Here is a 23,764-nt window from a genome sequence, read left to right as displayed (position 1 = left end):
CCGGCCATGGACGAGCAAGCGGGGCCCGGCGTTTTCTTCAGCAACAACAACAACAACAACGCGCTGCTGCTGCCGCCGCCGACGGGCGGGCCCGGGCTGGAGCCGGGCGAGGCGGCGGCGGCCGCGGCGGCGGCTGCGGCGGGAGGCGGCAGTGGAGGGGTCTCCGCCGGCGGCACCGCCGCGCCGGTGTCGGCGTCGCGGGCACAGTACAGCGTGCCGGGCATCCTGCATTTCCTGCAGCACGAGTGGGGCCGCTTCGAGGCGGAGCGCGCCGAGTGGGAGGCGGAGCGGGCGGAGCTGCAGGTAACGTCGCCACCCTGGCCCCCTCCCCGCGCCCCGCTGCGCCCCCGGCCCGCGGGGGGAGCGCCGCCCACCGGCCCCGGTTCCTCGCCGCCACTCGGAGGGGCGTGACATGGCGGCGGCCTGCGGGGGGCGGCCGGGTGGGACCTGGCCGGGAGGAGTCGGCCCCGCAGCCCCGAGGCCGAGGGGCGCGTTGTGAGGGCGCCGATAGCGATCTTGTGGTTTAGGAAACTTGTGAAGTGCTGGCCTGCAGCCACCGCGGTCGGGCGCTCCGGGATGCGCGCCTCGTATTAACGCTAATAACGGCGGGCGGCGCGGCCTGCGCCGCGGTGTTGCTCCGGCTTTGTTCACGAGGAAATCTCGGCTGTAAATCTTAACCGCCCGCAGTGCCGGGAGCCCCTTGTGGGTCCTTCCCAGCGCCGTGCTCGAGGCACAGAATGCTTCCTCCTGGGTCTCCTTCCCTTCCTCTTCCTTCCTGGCAGTTCTTTCTGTTTCTTTCCTTGAAAGTACCGTCTGTGTCGAGAGTCTTAAGTCTGTTTAACAGCAAGAACCACTTATCTCTTTTGTTGTTGTTCTTTTGTTTTTCTTCATTTTTGTTTCAAGTTAGGAGGAAAGTCAGTTCCTTAGCCGTACTTCCAATGGTAACATCAGGCAAACCCTGCCGGAGGGGAGTGGTGGCATGCCATTCCTCACCAAGGGCTGCACCCCGTGTAGGAGTGCAAAGGAAGTGGCCATGAGCACAGGGGAGATGTGGTTTGTGTTTTAGCTTCAGTGATTCGGTGAAAGATTTGCTCATAACATGGTTAGCGGGCATAGTGGTGGTGGGTTGATGGTTAGACAAGGCAATTTTAGTGGTCTTTTCCAACCTTATTATTTTATGATTCTCTATTTTGTTCACAATATCTGATAAATACAGTATGGAAATTAACTAGCTTAGTTGCATATAATAAGAACGTTGCACGTCACATCCTAAGGTATTTACGAGACTCCAGTGGGTGTTTTTTCATCGCCCATACAGATCTCACAGAGTGCTCTGGAGGAAAACGTGTTCCTTGGGAACAGAGTGGTTCTGCCAGTGCCCAGCAGCAGCAGAGCTGTGTATATCCTCAGTGCCCCTCCAGAGACCACTCCTGCACTCCGCTTCCCCAGCATCCCTCTGGGGAGCAGTGGGTGTCAGAGGGGAGCTAGCAGAAGAGGGGCCAAGCATATGCATGATGTGCCAAAGTCATGCGCTGTCAGCAGCAGGGCAGGAACACAACCCCAATACAAGCTGTTTGCTTGAACTCCTTTGGCTCTTGCCAAAATGTCTCAATAAAGCTATAATTAGCTGTGACTGGCATCGCCACAAGCTGCAACAGCATTTATCTACTGCAGAGTCATGTTCAGGAAGGTGCAAAATTCTTGGCTGTCCCTGCAGACATCGAGTGTGTGACGTCTGCCATGACCGTTCACAGCTGAATGCTCTTTGATCCATGTGAGAGGTTTGTGTTGTGGCTTTGGCAGCAGCAAGGGGGCTCTGAGCGATGGTACATGCACAGCCCCACGATGAGCAGAGTTAATTAAAGGCAGATTCCACGTTCCTCCTGAAGCCCTTCATTGGCCTGGGTGCTGTGGAGTGTTTAACAGAATAATGGCAGTCGGAGGTCACATAGTTTCTGTCTCTCTAGATAAAGATGCAGTGCTCCTGGTTGTGCTCCAAGGTCTTCTGGCCAGTGTAAATTAAATGCTAGGCTGTCTGCTCTCTTGGGAGGCCATGTAGCAGAGGTCCTGCTTTGTATGGTATTCTCTGTGTGCCACATATTTTATCTGTAGTGCATCTTGCTCCTTAGAGGCAGACTTCTGTTCTCTGGTTCTTTACCGCCGTAATACTGAAGTCCCTCAGATGCTGCTGTGCTTGGCTGCTGCTCTGTGCTTGACAGTTACTTGAGCTATACTCACTCTGAAAAACACCTCATAAGTCAATCCAACTGTGATTTCCTGTCTTCCTTTTCTTCCCCTCTGGGCTTCTTTTCCTCTTTTTTCCTCCCTTTGCAATTACTTGTGTGGAATTCCATGTGATGCTCAGGTAGTGTACCTTCCTGTTGTGCTGCAGGCTGCCTGCTCAGGTGACACCCTTGCTGCAGTTCAGAAAAATACATGAGTTGATATGCCAGGTAACTGGTTCTGTTCATACTTGCTGGCCTAGTTGCTGCTTTTTCAAGGTTTTTCTGCCTGTTGCCTGTTCTGCCTATAGTTCTGTTCTGCCTATAGTTTGCTTTCCCTGGCAAATATCCATGTTTACTCTGATTTTCTAATTATTTTTCTTTAATCTTTAAAAATGGTTCTTGCCTCTGTTACATAATTTTCCCATTCAGAGGCCTTCAATATTTATATCTTCACGAGTACCATCAACAAGCTGCATGTTTTGAGGCAAACTGAAAGCAGTCATACAGGGCTCCCCTTGATGCTTATCTGCTAATTATGTATTTCATTATTAACATTTGCTTCGTGTTTATGATACTTCGACATCTGCAGATTGAAGAACTATCCCAAGAATAAGCTTTCATGGTGCCTTGTAGTGATAATTCACTGAGTACTGACTTGATGAATCTTCCTTCTAGTGTTAACAAACCGTGTGCTTAATGCTGTCATTTATTTTCACATCTTTTCAGAAAGCAGTAACTTTCTTTTTCCCACGTTCCGTGGCAGCTGCTTGGGAGAGTTGACAAGAAAGGATTTCCTGTTCTGCAAAGTACTTCAGCTCCAATTTTATTTTATTTTATTTTATTTTATTTTATTTTATTTTATTTTATTTTTTTCATTCTCCATTATCCTGGCCGGTGTTTCCAAGGAATTCCAGAGTTGCCGTTGTGTGTCAAAGCAGCCCACTGCATAACAGCCGATAACTGATGTGGAGGTGGATGCAGTACAGAAGGCCAGAGGCACACGGACCTGGCCCTGCAGCTTGCTGGTGCCCAGCCTCAGCCGTAGGCCTGTCAGCTGGTGGCCCTGCCTGGCCACATGCCCACTCAGGAGCATCTGGGGTTTGCCCTGTGAGGCTGGGAGCTGGGCCGCCTCCTGGGGATGGCGGTGAGAAATGCCATCTTTGAAAGTAACACGGGTGTTACTGTGGAAGTTTTGCTTTGGACAAATGAACATCTTGTTGGCAAAGATGCTGATCTGTAGGTTTTTGATTGGCATTTCTCAGTGTGTTTCACAACTGCTTTAAATTGCAGCAAACTGCTGTGCTGTACGTAAGTGGATGTATAGGCATCCTGATTCTGTGATTCTGTGAATGCTGCTGAGTTTTCTCACTCCTGTCCTCTCCGTGATGGGGATGTCATTTCCTCTGAGCGGTGGGACCCAGCATGGTTATCAGCATTGCTCTGACCAGGGAAACTTCCTTTTGGGAAGGTGTGCAAAGAAGCTAAGGAGGATGGGTGAATGTGCTGGATTTGCATTTGCATAACTCTGTTGAGAATATCCCGTATCAGAGAGTGCTAAAAGGAGAGAAAAAAAAGAAAAAAAAAATAGGAAAAAAGTTATGAAATGAGATAAAATGGGGCTAAATGATAGCAAGCAATAGTAACAAAAGGAATGTGATGGAAATAACAGATGAACCCTTGAGATTGGCTGTGGAAATCAGATTTGGCAGTAGCAGCTCTGGGGGCACTGGGGTGCTCCTGCCTGCTGCGCTGCGGCTCTGAGGCAAAAGGCAGTGGCAGAACAAGGGCCGTGTCCTCACCTCTGCTGGGCTGCAGTCATGGGGAGAAGGGGCATGGCGGGCATGTGGCTAGGCTATTTATAGCATGGTTTGGGGCACGGGTTACTTGGTTCAGAAATAGTTGGTATTTACTGCTAGTTAGCCTCCTTATTTGTGAGGTTTCAGTTAGAAATCGTTCCTGCGGTGATACTAAGTACTGCTCAGAGAAGAAGCGAGTGCTGAGCTGATGGTATCAGCTGTTTGGTCAAAGGAAAACTCCCAAGGAGTTTTGTGTAGTCTTGCCAATAAAATGAAATTGTGCTTGAAAAAGTTCTGTTGTAGGATTTTCAAATAGGAGCAAGTACATAAAATCTTGGGGTTCGTGGAGGAAGGTGACCTGGCAGAAGTGCTGTGGATATCTTTGATAAAATGTTTCTTCTCGTAAGGCAGTTATTACAAGAAAACAGGGGTTAATATTCAATTCCCCTCCACCCCAAAAGGACGGTATTTTCAAGTTTATTGCTTCAAATGCATCAGATAAGTAAAAAGTGGTTGAAAATATGTCAGTCACTAGACTGAGGCGTGTTTAGTTGGGAAAGTAGTGCTAAATGGGTCTCAGAGACCAAATGTTCTTTCTTTCAATAACTTCCCTTAGCAAACTTTCTAGTTTGTAAATTCATGTGAAGCAGGGAGAACCTTCCATGTTCCTTTTTTTCCTGTTTGTTTGCTTACATACATGGCTGCCAGCTGGGCCTCATGTTCTCATTGATAAGCCGTCATGACTTGTCTTATTCAAACCAGGAGGACTGGTGGGAGTAGATGCTGAGTGACTGAAGAGCTGCAATACACAAATTTATAGCTTTTGTGCAGAAGTAGAATGTAAATACAGTCTGAGTGAGACTGGTTCTTTGCAGGTCTGCACTTGAGTCTTACAGACTTTTGATTTGTTTAATTGCATAAATGATCCCAGTTTTTCCGAGCACCAGGCTTTCTTCTCTAAACTCTTAAAATTTGTAACTTTGTTCAAGTGTATAGAAATGTTTCTTAAATGTATACACCCCTTTAGGAAGATGCTGCTGAAAATGTGAACATGGTATGACTAGAACATAGACTTTTCCAAGTGTGGAATGGCTTACTGTTGTTGCCAAATGGCCTTTGTGTTTTCCTCAAAATGTTATACTCCAGACAAATATTTTCTGCTTTTCATGATTTGCTATGTAATTGTTGAATTGATGCCAAAGTAAAAATCAGACAGTTTATATTGTTCAGGTGGTTTTTTTCCATGTCAGGTTAGCATATGGTGGAGGATCACACGTGTCTTTATGAAGGCGCATCTATAATCTAAATTGGTATATCTGTGCTCCTCCAACTGTAGCTGCTGTTTTTATGCTGAAGGTCTTGGCATATGTCACTTTTATTGCATAAGGGGTAAGTAACTTTGCACTGTTTTGAACAAGAAGTTGCAAATATAACTCACCCTTTATCTATGTTTCAGTAGACACTGAAAGTTTCTAGAGCAGGCTGTGTAGAATTCTCTAAGGAAGATCACATATATCTGAGGAGTCTTGCGGTTCACCTTCATTTAATGCTGAAGGAAATAAGGCTATAGAAATGTGAAGTCTCAGGTAAAAGTGATAGCTATACACAGTTCGGTGAGAAAATAGGTATTGATCAGCAACCTACAGCTGCATTTTGTCTCACTGGGCTGTGAGGCCTTGTATGGTCCTTCTTCCTAAGTTTGTTCACTGAGAAGTGGGCAAGAACTTAAAAATAGGTGAAGGATTGTCATGTTTTGTTTTTTAAATGCTGAGAAGTGCTTGAGGTGGTTCTTCTGAATCTCTCTGGAGCGCTCTGGATCCAACCTTTACAGGCAGTACTGTAGAAATGAAATATTCTTAAATGGGAAAGTAGAGATTTGCTTCACTGTAGTGACCTGCTCAATATGTGGCTGTTGCTTGATTCGTCTGGAGGGTTTCATTTTCTTCTTTAAGGAGAGTTTGCTAATACTAACCAATATGGAATATTTTGAAAACAGTGTGGTGACAAAGAAGTTGAATAAAAGACTGCATTGTGGAAAGATTGCATTTTTCTGCCCTTAGCCAGGGTTATGTTTCTTTTGAGGGCAGTCGCGTAGGGCAGGATTGCGAAAGCATCGCATAAAACTGGCATGCATCCTGTTCATAACCGTGCTTGTAAGCAGGAGGTGAGGACACAAGTAGTTGTTTTTCTGTCTGTTCCAGCCAGTGTTGTTCAGGGTGGTGGTTGGTGCATGCTTGAGCACACAGGGTAGCTGTTCTGAACTCAGCAGCCAAAACCAGTGATGTACCAACTGCTATTGCAAATGCTTGTGTGGCTAAGTCTGCTTCACTCCTCTTTTTATTACTGGAATTGCTGCCTTTCTCCTTCAGATGCAGTAGCCAAGTGATGCCTTCAAACCACGAGATTCCATGGTTTCAGTTTAGATGTGGCCAGACGTCTGTTGATCAGTCTTGGTGCTGATTGCTGTTGCTGCATTTCTGCCTTCCTGTATGTGGGATCCTTTACAGCAAGTGAAAGGCAATCTGTCTGAGCATTCGGGCCTCTTAACATGCCGCTGTTCTGTGACAAGGCACCGATCTCTTTTTGTCTTTCCATCAGTTTGCATGGAGCATGCCCCTGTGACTCAAAAGAAAAACAAAAGTTAATTCTCACCACTTAAGTGTACTGCAGAAAGGATTAAAGGATTGAAGAGATTTCTTACTTCTGAAGAATGATGAAATGAGCAGAATATATATTGCTTGACTAACTCAGCAAATACTTCAGTGTTTGCAGTTGCTGGAGTAGTGAAAGGCGGCACTAAAGAGTGGATGAAAGACAGGCTGGAGATCTATCTGCAAAGATATCTGTGTCGTAAAGCACTTCAAGCTGTAGAAAGAGAAGTATTCCTGTTGGGTGAGATGCTTAAATTACTAATCAGGGTGTTGCCAGGAAAAAATTACTACATCACCTTTGATTCTGGATGGCTGACAAGGAGTTTTAAATTGACTGATATCATATTGTTTCTGAAACAATATTTTCAAAGAGATGAAGAATCTAAGTGTGTGGCTTTTGCAACCCCTTCCTTACCGTAAGCCATATCTCTCATCTCTTTTGGGTGGTTTGACTTTTTCATTGCATAGCTCTGATGTTTTGGAGTGAACTGATGCCATTTTCGAGTAAAATAAATCTTCAAATAAAAGGCACAAGTGTGTTTTAACCTGCTGCAGCTTTGCATTGCAGTAAATGACTGCAAGTGTGTGTAGAAGTGTCCTGGCTCTCTGCAGAATGGACCGACAGCTGGAAATTGGTGGGTGTGAAGTTTTGATGTTTTTCAAGCGTGGCTCTTGAAGAATTGTTTAGCACTGGTGCTAGGCCTGCTATTCCCCCCGTTGTGCATACGCTGAGCTGCACTTGGTTTTTCTCTCTTCTCTCCCTGACTCTTCAGGGCATGCCTACACCTATTTACAAGTGTGCTTGATGTGTTGTGCATCTGTAATCTGGAAGCCTGAGCTCACCTGACAGCCTACAGAGTTGTTCTGGTAAATCTTGGTAGACCGGTTAGAGCAGCTGTTGCAGACTGATTCATCAGTGTAGGTATTTTGTTATTTTACCTATTTACATATTTTTACAATACTTTTCTTAATGTTTTCCATTTCTTGCTCTTTTTCTTCCAAACTGTCAGAAGCAGTATGCATAGGATTGTTTATCTTAATAGCTTTTACTTTGCCAAAATGATGGCTGTCAATCTTGCAGTGCCCCAAAAATTTGAAGCTATACTTATTTCAAAAGAAAGAAATGTTTCAAAAGAGAAACATCTTTAAGAAAAGAATGGAAAGGGTTTTGGTAGTTCTTGAGTTTGACTGACTAAAAGGCCTTCCAGCCTTTTACCTTGAAATGGCTGTTAAATCCATAAACAGAGAGAAATTGGTAGTAAACACAAACAATTTGTTTAGCAGCTGTGGCATTATTTCCTTGTAAACAATTTCTGCTGGCAGTAAATTTTTTTGTTAATCCTTTGTTGTTCCTTAACACCAAGATGTCAGCCTAAAAAGGTGCACGGGTTTTTTGACACCCATAACACTGTGGGTGATGATTCCAGGAAGTGTAAATCCCAGCTTACTTGTTAAAACATTGGTAAAATCCAGACTTTATTAAGATGCAATGTAATTATTTGATTATATTTTTGTGACTTTTAAGTCTGTACTAAAAAGGCAACAACTTGAACTATGGTAATAGTAATAGTGCTTCTAGCCCAATGCTAACGGGGTTGCCTCACCCTTCAGTACCTTTCACAGGAAAGTGACCTCAGAGCCTTCTGGGGAACTTCTTATAACCGTAACATACTGTCATGTTTTGTCCTTTTTTTTTCCCACTTGAAAATGAATGTTATTTTTAAAGTCTCCTGGTGAAGAGGTGAAACAGTTACGATAGCTACAGTGCTACTAATTTAGACCAGATGCACTTTAAACTTTAAACTTTTGTTGCAGTTGGCAATGCCAGAAACTTTAATAGATGAAAAGGAAGGAGATGGGGGAAAAAGAAAAAAAAGGGATTGTCCAATAGTAGCCCGAACAGACTGTTACAAGTATTTAATGCTTTTTTCTTGCTCCACCGGACTCTTGATTCTCGTTCAGCAGATGAGCTGCACCACAGTGACTCCTAGCACTTAGCCTGGATTACACCAGAGGTTGATGCCGCTGCAATTCTGTGCTGCTGCACTAGCAAACCAGCCAACTTGTGGAGATCTGTGCCCCACCCATAGGGCAAGAACCAGCTCAGGTTTTACGTGCTCCCATAGGCAGAGTTAGAGGTTTCTGATGACTAGTTTACAACGTAATGCATGTTAACCTTATTAGCTAGAAGGTCAGTTGTTACAAAACCTGTTTGTTGGGCATACTTGTGAATTCTTGACATTTTTGGCAAGCCTTCCTAGGAGTGGCCAAAGCAGAAGGACAAAACATCACAGATTATTCAGAACTGAAGCATTTCTCCTTCGCTTCTTAGCTGTCAGATAGTTCTCACCTGAGCTTTGACTTGCACCAATGCTTCTACAGTGGGGAGCTGCCTGTGCAGTCCGAATTTATTTCTAAATTTCTTCCAACTATACGGAAATAATGAGAAAGCTGTAGTTGTCATGTCGTCATAACAGCACTTAGATGTCTTACACTTCAAATGTTTGCATATTTATAAGGGGAATTGGTTAAGTATTTTGATCAGAAATTATGAATCTAGAAGTACAACGTTTTTATGTAAGACTGAGAAAATACTGCTCCATCTCATAATTTGTCATATATATGCTTTGATGGGGATTTTAACTAGTTGATCTCTAGAGGTCCCTTTCTGCCCCTATAATTCTGTGATTGTGTGATATATATATATAAATATATATATATGAATAATTAACTAATATTCATTTATATTACAAATTGTTTCATGTATGATATGAACGTTTATGTTCCCTCTGCACGCTTTCAGTTAATTATGACTGTAGAGAAAGAAGTCTACATGTGGACTGCTGCAGTATTATGCATAATATATCAGTTTCTATTTTTTATGCTGTCTGTCCTCATGTCCTCATCTTTGCCTTAATATTATCATGAAGAATTTCTTAACTTTGAAGTTTCTTAACGTCTTAGTGACATAAAAATTTGAGCTAATGCATGTAAATAATGATTTAAGAATGACTTGACTATAATTATCCTATATGCATATAAATGAGGAATAAAGATTACTAATGTCTGTGAGAAAGAAGGGGGAAAACTGTCCTTACTTTTGGAGCTATGAAAATGACATGAAATGAAAGTATCTCATTTTAGGAGTCAGAATGTCAAAAGTAATGCTTCAAAAAAACTCCACAGCTGTGCTGCAAGGCTCAGAGAGGGCACAGGTTGTTCCCACACCTTCTTGTGCACTCCTGCATTTCTTGATTTGACAATAAAATGACTGACCTGAGTATAGTGACTGTGGAAGATTCTGGCTGTAAGCCTGTGCAGGGTGCAAAGGCAGCTCATGGGCCTCTGACTCCAGCCTGTTGTTATTGCTGCCTGCTTTCCAAGTGAGAACCACATGTATTTCGTGTTCTTAGACCTCCAAGAGAAGTTATGAGACATGAGTGACAGCACTGACATACCTCTCGCAGCAAAAGAAGTTCAAAGAATCAATTACATTTTTTCCAGGGCCTTTTCTTGATGTGTAAAATGTGGGCCTTGCCGGGGTGGCTGTTGCTGTCCATCCTCTAGGCACACAGCTTTGTTCTTCCTGTGCTGGAAATGCCTGCAGGTAGCCATAGGTCCTTACAGCACGTGTCCTGGTGCCACTGGGCAATCCTTTTCATTCCATCCAAGTGTATATTTACATAATGTACTCCTTTCCTTTTAGTGAATAGTATGCTTTGATGTCATCTCACTTGCTTGGAATGGCACTTGCATGTTTCTGTTGGGTGTGTTTAGAAGCAGGTTGATGGAAATTACTATTGGGGTGCATCAGTCTGTGCCTTGTAACCTGGGGGGCTGTACAGCTATTGCAAACCAAGTTGTGCATGCTTGAGATGTTGCTAAGAGGGATGGAGCTGAAATGCTCCTTGCAGAGTTAAAATTTTCAGAGTAGACAATGATGGCTCCTGAGCAGCACTGTGACTCACCTGGCACTGAGCGTACAAGGAGCATTATATTTAATTCTGGCTTTTTGCTCAGTTCAGGTTAAATGCTGAGTGAGAACAAGCTTGCTGCCAGAGTGATGGGGCCCTCCTTTTGATCCAGCTGAGGATTTTGGGGGAGTTGAGTACATTTTCCCTGGTGAAGATGAAGACTGAGCTCTTTGGAGAGATTAGCCAGCGTTTGTCGCATGTTGTAAACTGGCTGCTGTAGTTGGGGATTGGTACTAAGGCTTCTTCAGGTGCTTGTGATGCTATTTACTGGCTCTATTTGAGCTGTGAAGTTGTGTCAGTTGCTGTAGCTGATCACCAGCAAATGCAATAAAAACCTGAAGTCAGATAAGTTATTCTTTAGCAGCAGTTTAAGTCTCATTTAATTACAGTATCTGAGGACTGCTTTCAAAACTGTAAGGAGGACGGGGTAGTTCTGTTTCTCCCAAACTTCCCCTGCGACACTGATGCAGACTGCAATACGTGCAAAGAACAGGTTGGCTTGCTTATAGTGAGTATCTGTGGAAAAGAAGAGCTTGTTAGTCATCATATTCAACAGCTGGAGGTCTTGACCAGTTGCCTTTTATGCTGTTCAAGCTTTTCAGGACATACATCTATGACTTTGCTGCAGAGGTTGCTGCTGACACTGAAAGTGGCAGGCAACTTGAAGAACGGGTGAGGCTGAGGTACAAAGTGGTGGCTGTCCAGAGGTGTTTCTGTCTGAAGTGTGCTTTGTGAGTTGAGAGAGCACAAGAACCTGTGTTTTATAATGACTTGACTTAAACATGAAGTATGGGATCAGATTCTGCCTTTATGATTAAGAAAGACTATCCTATGTGTATCATCATTGCCTATTGAAAAGAGGTTTTCATGGGTTACTAAGTACTGTCTGCTGAAAACTGACAAAGGTTAGGTGCCTGTTTTCCACTTCTCTTTACTTTTATGCCATATCTTTCCCCTTCCCTCTCACCAAAATATCTTGCTCTCTTTCCTATTTTTCTCTCTGTTGAAGTACTTCTGGAGAGCTTTCTTTAACCTGTTTTAGTATTATAATTAACACATGGCACTGTGTTAGAAACAGAGTTTTATTTTTCTTTTAGCAGGACATGCTGTATTTTAGTTCTCTTGACTAGTATCACATATCTAACGTGTATCTGCATAACAGTGCACTAATTATATACTACTTCAGATAGTAAGGAGAAATATTTTAACATCTGCTTATCATTGGCAAATGCTTTCATCTGGTGAAGGCTTTTTGTATGTTGATTTTATATATTCTTTATCTTTGATTGAATGTTTAGCTACGGGAGTAAATAAACCCTGTCAAACAAGCTAAAATTTATTTCTTATCTTTGTGAGTTTTTTTTTTTGTATGAAATGGGAGTGCAGTTTAGAAGGGTTATCTATGCAATGCTTAGTTTAAGCATTTAATGTTTGTGAAACACTAAGCCAGATTCTTTTGGCCTGTACAAATCAATTCCAAAGTAACTTGAGGCGGGAGGAAGAATTGAGCTCTTCAGAATGGTTTTAAAGAAACAGTCTACATTGAATATTTTCTTTGCAGGCCCAGATCGCTTTTCTTCAAGGTGAAAGGAAGGGGCAAGAAAATCTGAAGAAGGACCTAGTGCGGAGAATCAAAATGCTGGAATATGCACTTAAACAAGAAAGGTACGTTGGTTTAGCACTGAGTACGTGATGACAGATAACATTGCCCAAAGTGGGAGAGATTTACTGTGAACGAAAAAATGTTTGTATTTACCAGTTAATCAAATACCTATTTCTTTGTTCATGGGAATTTCATTAGAATTCTCCTGTCTACTACTTCAGTGTTTTACTCTGCACACACTCTCCTGTAGTTCTAAACTTTGAGGCACACAGATTATTTTTACTGTGTTTTCAGAGGTCTCTTCTCTAGTGATTTATTTCAGGGCAAGTTAAGTTACTTTTATTTATTTATTTATTTTTACTGGTAAGATGTCTTTTAAAATACTTAAAGGAAAAGCATACTTCTACTAATACTAATGCTTCTACCAATTGTTGCTTAAATACTATTTCCCTATCAGATAATTCCTACTTTTCTTTCATAAAATATTAATAAAATGAACTCTAAACAGTTTATATTAGTAGAAATATATACATTTGCATGTGAGAATAGGATACTGCTTGAAAATAAAAAAACACAATGATGCACAACTATTAGAAGCTTTATTTTTAGAATTTCTCATCTTACTTGGGCTGCTTGGGCACATGAGATATGCCTTACATTGTCCAGTTTATTTGCTAGCACGAGGCTGCAGCCCCAGGGCTGCAGCATATTTGCTGCTTCTTCAGACAGTTATCAGAGAAGCAGTTAAGGTAGATATCCTTTTTGCCCAGGCCTTCTTGCCTGATTGATCTTAAATCAGATAGCATAGGAAAATATCAGATTTCTGCTTAGTGGAGATGTATTAGCCACAGAAAGGCTTGTGCTTGAAGCATGATTTTAAAGATTAGAGTCACTTTAAAAGAAGACAGGGAGGCAGTGGAGTACATTTTTGTGCAGTTATTCCTTATGCTCTAAGGAATAAAATTGGTAAGACTTATTGTATTTCAAAATTAAAATTATATTCCTGGTTACTTGGGGATCTCTCTAACATTTTCGTAGTCAAGTTGAATTAGCAATTTATCCCAAATGATCAGGCGACATAAATCTATTTCAATAAACTATGATATAAGTTTTTTAAGAAAAAAATAGAACCAAACCCAAACAAAAAATCCTTCCGTATCTATAATGAAAACGTCCACTGGTTGTTTGGTAAGAGCCACTTAAATTTCATTTGGTATTTAAATGCTAATGCAGCATACAGTGTCAGAATTAGGAAAATACCCAGACAGTTTTTTGTTGGCAGTTTTTACATATGTTATCTTTTATCTTAATTTTTTTTTTTTGCATTGTTGTTTTGTTTCCTCTCCCTTCCCTCCCCATATGTAGTATTAGCCTCAATTGCTAAGGTCAGTAAGCCACACAGGCAGCTGATCTGATCCAGTCTGACATTTTCTGTATGCGTATACAATAGTTATTAAATGTGGTATTTGTGTGTGGTGTGTGCTTGAGATGGCTATTTATAACAGTTTGTTGTTTTAAACAGAAGTATTATTTGCCAGTTACTGAAGAAAATGTTTTCTATTGCTGCTAGAAATGTCTCCCAGCAAGTGTTCTTGCTTGATGCTTAAAGGAATGGCAACACACTGGGCTTGAAAACATTATTCTCTTTCCCAACACTTCCCTAAACCACCCATGTACTCCGTCTGCCAGTAGTCAGGTTGGATGCTGGCTGTTTATACAGGGATCTCAGAGCTGAAAGTGAGATCCTGGAAGGTAGGAGGAAAACATTTTTGATAAGTTAGAACAAAGCTGGTGCTGCTGGGAGAGGAAAAGAAGACTTACCTGCATTCTTCCATTTCAGCCCTGGCCTTGCGGTGTACCAATCTTAATGAGATTAAATAGATTATTAGTAATTGAACGGAATATTAAATCTTGATCCACAGTAGTTTGTGCTCGCAGTGTTCCCAAAATAAGAAATGGTTGACATGGGTCTTCTCAGGTATGAGATGTTATGAGCTGCTCTTTTGCAGAGTGGATCTTCAGAATTTTTTCCAATCAGTTTTAAATAATAAATTTCAGAAGCAGTGTTCTGTTTCTTGGCATTTACCTGATTTTGTATTGAAGAAGGTAGAAAATAATGTTTATGTAATAGCATGTTTTTTTCTGACAAATTTTGTTTTGGTCATTATATCAGTAGTGGTAACTACCTTTTTGTTGTTTGTGTATGTAATCAAGTTGTTTCTGCTGAAGAGTCAATACAGTAAGGAGAAAAGAACTTAGGAAGAGTTAATCACTACCATTTTTTCAGCAGCAGTTCTGGTGTAGGTTTGCCAACATCCTGTAGATATTCACTGTGGGGCAGTTTGTCCTTGAGTGTTATTTTTTTATTGCTCTATTGATAGTTGCTCCATCAATAAATGGCATTATTTCCTTTGGATTTTCAGGAGCTAAACAAAATGTAGTACTATTTCTCTCAAGTGTGTGTCTAATTTAGTAAATTAGTCTAGGTCGTTTCCTGTCTCAACATATCCCATCCAGAGAACCTGACTCTTGAGCCATGTCTCTAGAAATACTTGATTTAATTTTATGTTGTTTTCTGCACTAATGTGCCTGATCAGAGTGAGGCTGGCGCCCTCACCCCTGGATAGAGCATCTTACATTGCTGTTCCTGGCAGTCTTTCTTGTTTATGTCTCTTGGTTTGGCGACGACTCCTAGATCTTCTACGGATGTTTTGGCAGGCTCCCTCAGCACAGCTGGATCAGATGCTTCAGGTCCAGTGACAGATATTTCCAAGAAATAGTGGCTTTTTTTGATTGGAATCAAGCTTTTCTATATGAAGCATTCAGAAAAGTTTAACTGCTCTCAATTTTAGGAGAGTTTGAAGGATGAATGCCTTTAGCGTTTTTCTGAGCACCTCTTAAAGTGTTGTGGCAGCGATGTTTAATGCATCCAAGCACTGTTTGTATAGAAGAAACAGTTTAAAGAAAATGATAATAGCAATAGTAATAAAAAGATGTATAATGAAGTGCAAAAGCCAGAGCAGTAGTAATATACATACTTAGCTGAGTAAGGCTATCTATCTGCTGAAATAGTTTTATGGCCCCAAAACTGCATTCTTCAGACAACTTTCAATTTTCAGATAACAGTTAAGCCACCCATGTTGGTCATGTTTCAGATAACAGTGCTAGGCTCTCAACTTTGTGAGTGCCAAATCCCAAGGCTACCTCAGTATTTTTAAGCAGATGAAGCCAAGTTTGGAGGAATTTTGTTTTTTCTGTTTTCAAATTTCTAGAAGAAATACTGTATTTGCTCTCTTTTGTGGCAGTAGCATCTCACTACTGTGCTGTGTGAACTACAGTTCAGCAAGAGTGCTAGAGGGACAATTTCAAGCAGCTAATAACTAGAATATGTGCTTTCTGAGGAAATGGAGTAATTAAACATATCTGGTGGGCAGGAGATATGTTACTTGAAGGAACAGAGAAATATAAACATGGTAAGAGGTAAGTCATACGAAGAATGTGGAAAGACAATAATTAAGATTTATTTTGTGAGACCTTTCATGCCTTTTGTTTTCAATATGCGGCAGTGGCTGATCAAGACTTCCCCTTCTAAGACTTGGATTCTTAATCCTTGTGTTCAGTCTTTTCCTTAGTATACTTTAGAAAGAAGGAGACTTTCATCCTTGTGACATTTTCAGCTGTACCATGAGGATGTTACTAATAATAAATCTTCCACTTCCTGCTAGAGTGAGTTATTTTTTTTTTCCCAGTGGACAGCTAGCTACCTTACCCTCCCCCTTCCTTTAAACTGGAAGTTAACCATAGCTGAAGGTGGGTTTACCAGGTCAAATGCTCTGTCACTGTATTCACATTTTTTTTATATCTCAATGGTTTTGTCTTGCTCAGCAATCTGAGTTTATACTAATTCATTGTAATTAATTCAGTTTTGCGTTGGGATTTCATTTCATACCAGTAAATGTCTATTGCTTTTTCTGCTTGTCAGCTGTCTTTTCAGGGCATTGTGCTTTTGTTGCATCTATATTTTCACTGGTCTCTGCCTGTGATGCATTTAAATCTTCTGGTAGATGAAGTCTTAGTCCAGCTTAGTAATGAAATAAATTTAAGGACCTATGGTGTACCAGATCATGCAATCTGGGTTATCCTCTTGTTTTAAGAAAGAGCAATAAAGGCTTCAAAAACTGTTGCATTACAAGGAGGAACTGATTTAAAAACAACCAAGCAATCAAAAAAAACCCAACTCTGTTACTAATAGATTAGAATGTGAGCAGAATGAAGAATCTTACTATGCTGAACTGATTTTATCATGCATTTAATGAGGGGGAAAATTTCAATTAGAAAAAAAGTCAGAAAATGCTACTGTTTGTTTAAAGAAGGAAAACCCTCTAAGAACTGTAAAAATAAACAAACTGTGAATATACAGAGTCTTAATGTTGGTACCAAATACACTGAGAAGTATTAAAAAGTACAGATTGAATTTTTGAAAGGTAGGTTTTGGACATAAGATGGGTAAAGGGAATAATCTTTTCTCTTAACATAATAATCATTGTATTTAGTTCTTAGGGAGAAAATTAACAAAACTTAGACTAGAAAACTGGTGAATGCTTTGAAGAGAATAGGAATTTATATAAGGTGTATGAACTAAAAGCAAGTACCCTATGCCACAAAACCAACTGCTCTCTGAAATATTGTGGAGTACTGTGTATATATACATATATGTCACTAATCCAGATTTAAGTGAAGTGTTAATATTTGCTTTTCAAAAGTCAAGTAAAAATAAATTAAACATTAAGATCACTTGAATTGCTGACTGCATAAAAGCTTTAAGTGTTTTTTTGTTTTTTTTTAATGGGATGTTTATTGTTGCTGAGGTAGGTTAGTGTCAGACTAGAGGATTTGTTCTCAGTCGTTACTTTTCATTAATGGTGGTGGAGTGAAAAAATGTGCACAGTATCAGTATTTAACAGTACTTACGTGGGTTTGTCTAACTGGGGAAACATCTCTCTGCTTGTGACGTGTAGAAAACATACTTTGAGAATTAAGTATTTCAGATGGGCATTCAGCTTTAATTTTGTTTTATTCTTGGATATTCTTCTTTGTACCTATCAAAATGTTTTTCTTTCACTTTTTTCTGTTCATACCTTTCGAATACATTCCCTCCTCTTTCCTCAGTGATTGCTGCTTAGCTGAGGTAGAACTTAATGCTCTAGCTTGAGAGAGGGATGTGAATTCCTTCATCTGTCTTAGTTGCTGCATACTCTTAAGAGGCATCATCTCTCTGCACTCATGTTGCTCACACAGAATTAAATGTTTATTATCACTAAAAAAAGGCCAAATTGTTAGGAAATGTGTACTGTCAATACTGAGGCGTAAGAACTACCAAACATCACTTCCATTAGCATTATTTTATTAGAAGTAATGAGTTTGCTAGTGGCAGTTGCCTGGTGCAGTTATGAGGTGTAGCACATTATTTTCTTTAAAATCATTTCAAATGGAAGAGTTCCTTTGCAAGTAGTGAAGCCAGTGAAGCCTGTCTTATTGTTGATATGCATAAGTGGTTTGGTTTTTTTTTCATCTTTTTGTCTTTTTTTGCCTATATCTTGCCTTACACCCAGCTCAGTGCGTTTGCACTGGTGCTGTGCCTGCCCATATGCATGCAGGTTGGTATTCCCACTGTTGCCAGGCTGAATCTTGAATCTTGCTTGAGTTCTCTCTTGCCTTTGATTTATGATAGGAACAAGTGCAAGTGCTGCTTCTCCACCCAGTTAGGAATGGCTACAAAACTTCATAGGGAATCAGTTGGGTTTGAATCTTCTAAGTTTTTGTACTTGTTGAAACCACTTATTGAGACAAGAGTTACAGTGGGTATAAGAGAAGGGGGAAATGATAGTGACACTGGGTAAGGCTGTCTTTGCTCTCAGTGTTGCCTTAGTTACTGTGTTGTCAGGTTTTATCTATTGTGATAAATCCTTATTAAATAACTTCCATATAGATTTGTAATGTTATACTACTGTGAAATTATTTGTAATGTGTATGTTTAAAAGTCTATGAACACTGAATCTGTCAGATGAGGCTTTTTGTCTTCTAGCTACTCTTATGGTCACATGGCATTCTTTGTGGAGCTTATCACAATAGGCCTTCTATAGACTAAGTATTTTTGGAAGAGGACTCTGAGTTTTTGAACTCAATTAAGCGTCAGGTCTAGCAGTTGCATGAGAAGCTGGGCTGCCATCAGCAGTAGAATCTGAGTGGTCCTTAGTGAGAAAAGCTTGAAGAAAAAATTTGTTTTATTGAGGTGGTGAAGTGAAGTATGAAGTAAATGGCACTGAACTGACGTTCTGGGGATAGAAGAAGTTTGATAGTTGATTTTCTTTTTTAACACGGAAGCGGAGGGGCAGGAGAAGCAAGCACATATCCGCAAACAGGGAAGCTTGAAAAAATTAATTAGGCAAAATAATGCGCTGAATTTCATTGTTTTGTTTTGTACCTGTCCTAGAAAGATGAAGTGGTTTTTATAATGAGGACAGACAATATTTATGTGTCTATTTGTACCCTTTAAGAGTTTTTGTTTTGTTTTGTTTTTTCCCATCTCTTTTCAGGGCTAAATATCACAAATTGAAATACGGCACAGAATTGAATCAGGGAGATATGAAGCCACCGAACTATGATTCTGGTAAGAATTTATTAAGAATGAGTTCATTACTGACATAAAAGCTCTACTATGGCTTTTACAAATGCTGAAATGACGGTTGATGAAATATGTCACTCAGAAGAAGCAGTGGGAATAGACTTAATAAAGTCCCTTCAGTACTCATCCATAAACCACCAATACTGCCATCAATCATTTGTTCAGAGGCTCAGAAAAAGAGAGTTCTTGACTCCAGCTGTGCTTAACAATGCCTTCAGAAGAAGGGTTTTCACTTTCAAGTAATTTTTAGGCAGATTTATCTCCATTATATATTAACTCTTACATAGAGTGAGCTTTGGTAGTTGTGTATTGCATCCAGCTGTGTTCAGTAGTTGTCAGGAAATCATTGTGCAAGAGGTGATTTTCCATGGTTGCTATTAAATGGGTTTGTGAATATTGAGATAGATAAAATGGATATAGGTCCCCTTATCACAGAATCACAGAATCACAGAATCACCCAGGTTGGAAGGGACCTCAAGGATCATGTAGTTCCAACGTATGTGTGAATTCTGATGAATCTTTGGTAGCTTCTTTGTTAGAGGATGTATTGGTGTTTTTGTTGTGGTTTTTTTTTTTTCAATTCAGTTGTTTAAAGAGGAATGACTTCCCGGTATGTTCAGTAACTTTCCCGTATCACTTATCAAATTGTTCATAGGGTTATACCACAAGCTTTTCTGGTTCTTAATTTTTGTTTATGCAAAGAAGATTTTGTTCATCCTTCGGTGTTTTTACCAGAATGGCTTCAAGTTCTTTTTGTACAGCTTTTTGTAGCTAATAAGCCAAGATATTTTTTATCTTAGGAGCGTATGCTTTTTTATTTCCTGAAGGAGGGGGGAAAAAAGTACTATGAAGCTTTGTATGGAAAAATATGTAGCTATTAGTTGCCAGCATTCAGGTAGGTTTCTCACCAGAACAGCCATATAATTTTTCTGTGGATTTTCCCAGAGTAGTGCTGTTTGAGTTCTGATTAATGATTGTGGAAAACATGGAAAATTTTCAACAGCTTCTTAGATTAATAAATAAAGCTTTTTTTTTCTTTTTCTTCTTCCATAACAATAATGTAAATACAGATGAGTTTAAAGTTGGTGTGAGTAGTTTTGATGGGTATGGTCAAATATTAAGGAAATTTGTTTACTGGTATGTTATAGATGGAAATGATACTGCAGATAGAATTCTAGAGTCATAGAATGGCCTAGGCTGAAAAGAGCCTCAAAGATCACCTAGTTATAGCCCCCTGCTGTGTGCAGGGTCACCAGCTACCAGACCAGGCTGCCCAGAGCCACATCCAGCCTGGCCTTGAATGCCTCCAGAGATGGGGCATCCACAGCCTCCCTGGGCAACTTGTTCCAGTGCATCACCACCCTCTGTGTGAAAAACATCCTCCTAACATCTAACCTAAACCTCCCCTGTCTTATTTTAAAACCATTCTCCCATTGTCCTATTACGGTTCCATTTGATATTGTTAGCAGTTAAAGCTATTTGTATTGAAACTTGAATTATGAGCAGTAATTAAATTGGAACTCCAAATTGTTTATGTAATTGTGTTCCCTTTGAGGAAAAAGGAGAAAGATGGGTCTCTTGGATGTGAGACCCGAGGGAAAAAAATACTGATGACTAGGGGAACTTGATCTCATGTAGTAAAGTATATAGTTGATTATCTGTATTTTTTATGTGTCAGTAATAGAAAAAAATTGATACAGAACATAGCTCTTCTTTCTTGATTGATTTTTGGTGCTTGGAATTTTTGTGTTGTTATCCAATCTTTCCTAATACTTTTAATACAAATTACACTTGTCAAGTGGAGGGGAATATTTTTTAAATGTCATACAAAGAAAGCTGTTTTTAATTAAATAATCTTTTCCAGATGAAGGGAATGAAACAGAGATTCAGCCACAACAAAATAGTCAGCTAATATGGAAACAAGGACGACAGCTGCTAAGACAGTAAGTGTTGAGAAAAGAACTTGAATAAAGAGTGCAAGAAAGAGTATCTGTTAATGAAATATGATGATAGTGGTATTTGATTTTTCTGTTAGATTTTCTTTCAAGAAAAGTTAGTACGTTGAAATTCATTCATCTTCTGCCCTACTTTACTAAGCTTCTGAAAAATTTTAATATTTCAGAACTTCAGGTGGGGAACCTTATGAAATCAAACAATCTCCTCTGCTTTTCTTTTACTGAGTATAATAAAACAGTCTGCTTGGGAGTACAGTGGCTCATGACACCTTACTTTTTATTTTTTCAATTAAAAAAGAAAATACAACTCTGTTAAGAGCTATCTAAAATAAATCTCCAGCCTGGGTTGCAGAGGGATATAATTTGTTTTGGTCTACTTTATGTATAGAAATCATTAGGAAGTTTTGACTAAAAGCTTTCTAATTCTTGATTCATCTTAATGAAGCAAATATCTGTTAATTTACGTCAGCTTTTGAATTCTGCTCCTAATGAGTTATCCAGTTCCAGAGTATTTGATTGTATTTCTTTGGTGGTAAGTATTTGGTTGTTTGTTTTTTTTGTGTGTGTGTGTGCCTTGATTACAGCCCTCAATTTACACAGGGGTCTCTTACAAGACCTGTTATCAGGGTCACCCTGAGCATGTTTTTCCATGTGTAAGCTTCATTTTTCTAAGCTGAAAGCTGGATTCTATGATCTTCAACCAATTAGCAGAATTTTTGATATCTAGTGGGTTTTTTTGTGTTACCAAGGATTACATGAGAGGGGAGGGAGATGGTAAAAACTTCCTAGGGCTTATTGGAATGGGCCTCTTTCCAGTGAATTGTACAAAAGTTAAAATTGTCCAGTTTGTCTATTGGGTGGCTTTTACTTTTTTCTATTTTTTTTTTTCAAGAACCCATATCTCTTCATTTAAGTTGCGTAAACATAATTAAAGTAATCTTGACTTGGATTGATTTCAAGTGATTTCAAGTGACTTGGAGTGATTTCAAGGCAAGTCCTTCCCTCCCAGTGTAATTCATAGGTTGTACGTTGCCGAATAGAGTTCACTACTGACAGACTCTCTTTTGCATAGATGTCTGGTTTGATTTTCATATAGCCATCAGGCAGTATTCCTCTGCAGATGTATTTATGTAGAAGATATCATTAAATAACTGGAGGAAGATATTTTTGTTGGAAAAGTGCATGTCCTTGATTTGTGACAGCTCTTATTGTAAAATAGCATTTCTGCTCTTCAGAGTCACCCAGATTATTGACTATTTAATTAGTTCAGTATTCCTGAGGAGATAGCATTATTAACTTTGTTTTGTAGAGGAAGGAACAGAGACAGATCTTTCCAAAGGTAATTCTGTGCATTGATGGAAGTGCCTACTTTAGACCTTGATATTTTCATACAAAATGTCCAAGATTTTTTGCTGCCCAGTCCTTACATGCCTGACAAATTAATATTTTGCAGATAAATTGCAGAGTGAGAAAGACAAGGCACAGATTTTATCAAAACTACTGCATTATAAATAACCATTCTTACTAGTAGCTATAGCTACAGAATTTGGTTTTATTCCTTCTGTTTTCATAGGATTCTAATGATTCTTGTAGGAACATGTCTCCCACTTCTTGTAAGGCTTCATGTGTAGTTTCCATGTGTTGAGGAATAAAATGGCTATATTGTACATGCAACTGTGGTGATTTTTATAAGCCAATTGTAAATATTTTAATTGAAAGTGCTTTTCCATCCATTTTAGTAAATGAATGAATAACGTATTGTATAACCTCTGACTGCTAGGCTCTTTGATTTTTTTCCTCAGTGACTGTAGAGGCTGGTACAGCAAGAGACGATCCCTCTGCAGCTGGTACAGGATGATTTATAAGCGTGTTTCATTAGCACAGCACCACACTTTGCTAAGCTAAGATGCAGAAGATGAGTTTAGGGAGAAGTTTTCATTTATTGTTTGGAATGAGTAAGATGTGCATGAAGAATTAACATGAATTCTGTTCCTACAGATATCTACAAGAAGTGGGTTACACTGACACAATATTGGATGTGAAGTCAAAACAAGTACGAGCTTTATTGGGCCTCTCAAGTGATGCTTCAGAGAAGGAAAACAGAAATCAAGAACCTATGGTAAATGGCACAGAGGGCCAAATTAAAGAAAACGCTATGATTGGGTAAGTGTCATAATGACAGTATTCTCTTTCTTCATTAAGGCAATTAATGATGTAGAACAAATTTTTGATAACTGAGATTTCAAAAGCCTTTTCCTAGCAGAAGATTAGAGTAATTTAAATGAATTTTATCACATTAAGCAGTTAATACGGAAGGAACTTTTAATATTCACATCTTTAAAAACAGCATGTTTGCTAATTTTTCTGGTTGCATGGCAGCACAAAGGCAAATCAAGCCTTTTATATGTAATCAGAGGTCAGTGTTGTTTCAAGTTAACAACTTATTATTGAGAACTGTAGATAGAGGCTTTGCTTTTTTGATGTGTGCTGACATTGATGTGATAATGTAAGTGAAACACAGGACGTTTTGATTAGATTTGAAAAAACAAGTTTACTTACTCTACTCTGATTTCTGTAAGGTCATGGTTTTCCCCTAATGGATATACATGTTCAAATGTAATTGAAATGTAACATAATTTATTTATTTTCTTTAAGTCTCTATCACTATGAAAAGTCAGTCGGGGGTAGTAAAAGCTTATGCTTGCTTTTGCTTTTAAGTGTTGTCTTTTTTTTTTTTTTTTTTTTTAATTATTTTTATTTTACTTTTCTACGTTTTCTTTTCCCCACAAACAGATTTTGTTTGTTGAGGTTTTGTTCATTTTTTTAAAAGGAAAATTAAATATGAAACTTAAATGTAGAGGTTTTCAGAAAGCAA

At 39.6% G+C, this 23,764-nt stretch overlaps 1 protein-coding gene across 2 annotated transcripts in view; it reads left to right on the top strand.

Moving 5' to 3' along the window:
- Positions 1 to 6: 6 nt before the first annotated feature.
- STRN (striatin) overlaps positions 7 to 23,764 on the top strand; it is a 55,518-nt gene continuing 31,760 nt past the window's right edge. For both annotated transcript variants that reach the window (XM_042814927.1, XM_042814916.1), the window contains exons 1-5: positions 7 to 303; positions 12,208 to 12,311; positions 18,846 to 18,919; positions 20,799 to 20,877; positions 22,888 to 23,052. In XM_042814927.1, coding sequence (XP_042670861.1) covers positions 7 to 303; positions 12,208 to 12,311; positions 18,846 to 18,919; positions 20,799 to 20,877; positions 22,888 to 23,052 — 719 coding nt within the window. The remainder of the gene's footprint in view (positions 304 to 12,207; positions 12,312 to 18,845; positions 18,920 to 20,798; positions 20,878 to 22,887; positions 23,053 to 23,764) is intronic.

Source organism: Centrocercus urophasianus, unplaced genomic scaffold, assembly GCF_019232065.1.
Source record: "Centrocercus urophasianus isolate 14NV4802_14NV808 unplaced genomic scaffold, USGS_Curo_1.0 seq_10, whole genome shotgun sequence".
Classification (NCBI taxonomy): domain Eukaryota; kingdom Metazoa; phylum Chordata; class Aves; order Galliformes; family Phasianidae; genus Centrocercus; species Centrocercus urophasianus.
Note: the sequence above shows the minus strand (reverse complement) of the source record. Positions and strands in the feature narration are given on the sequence as shown.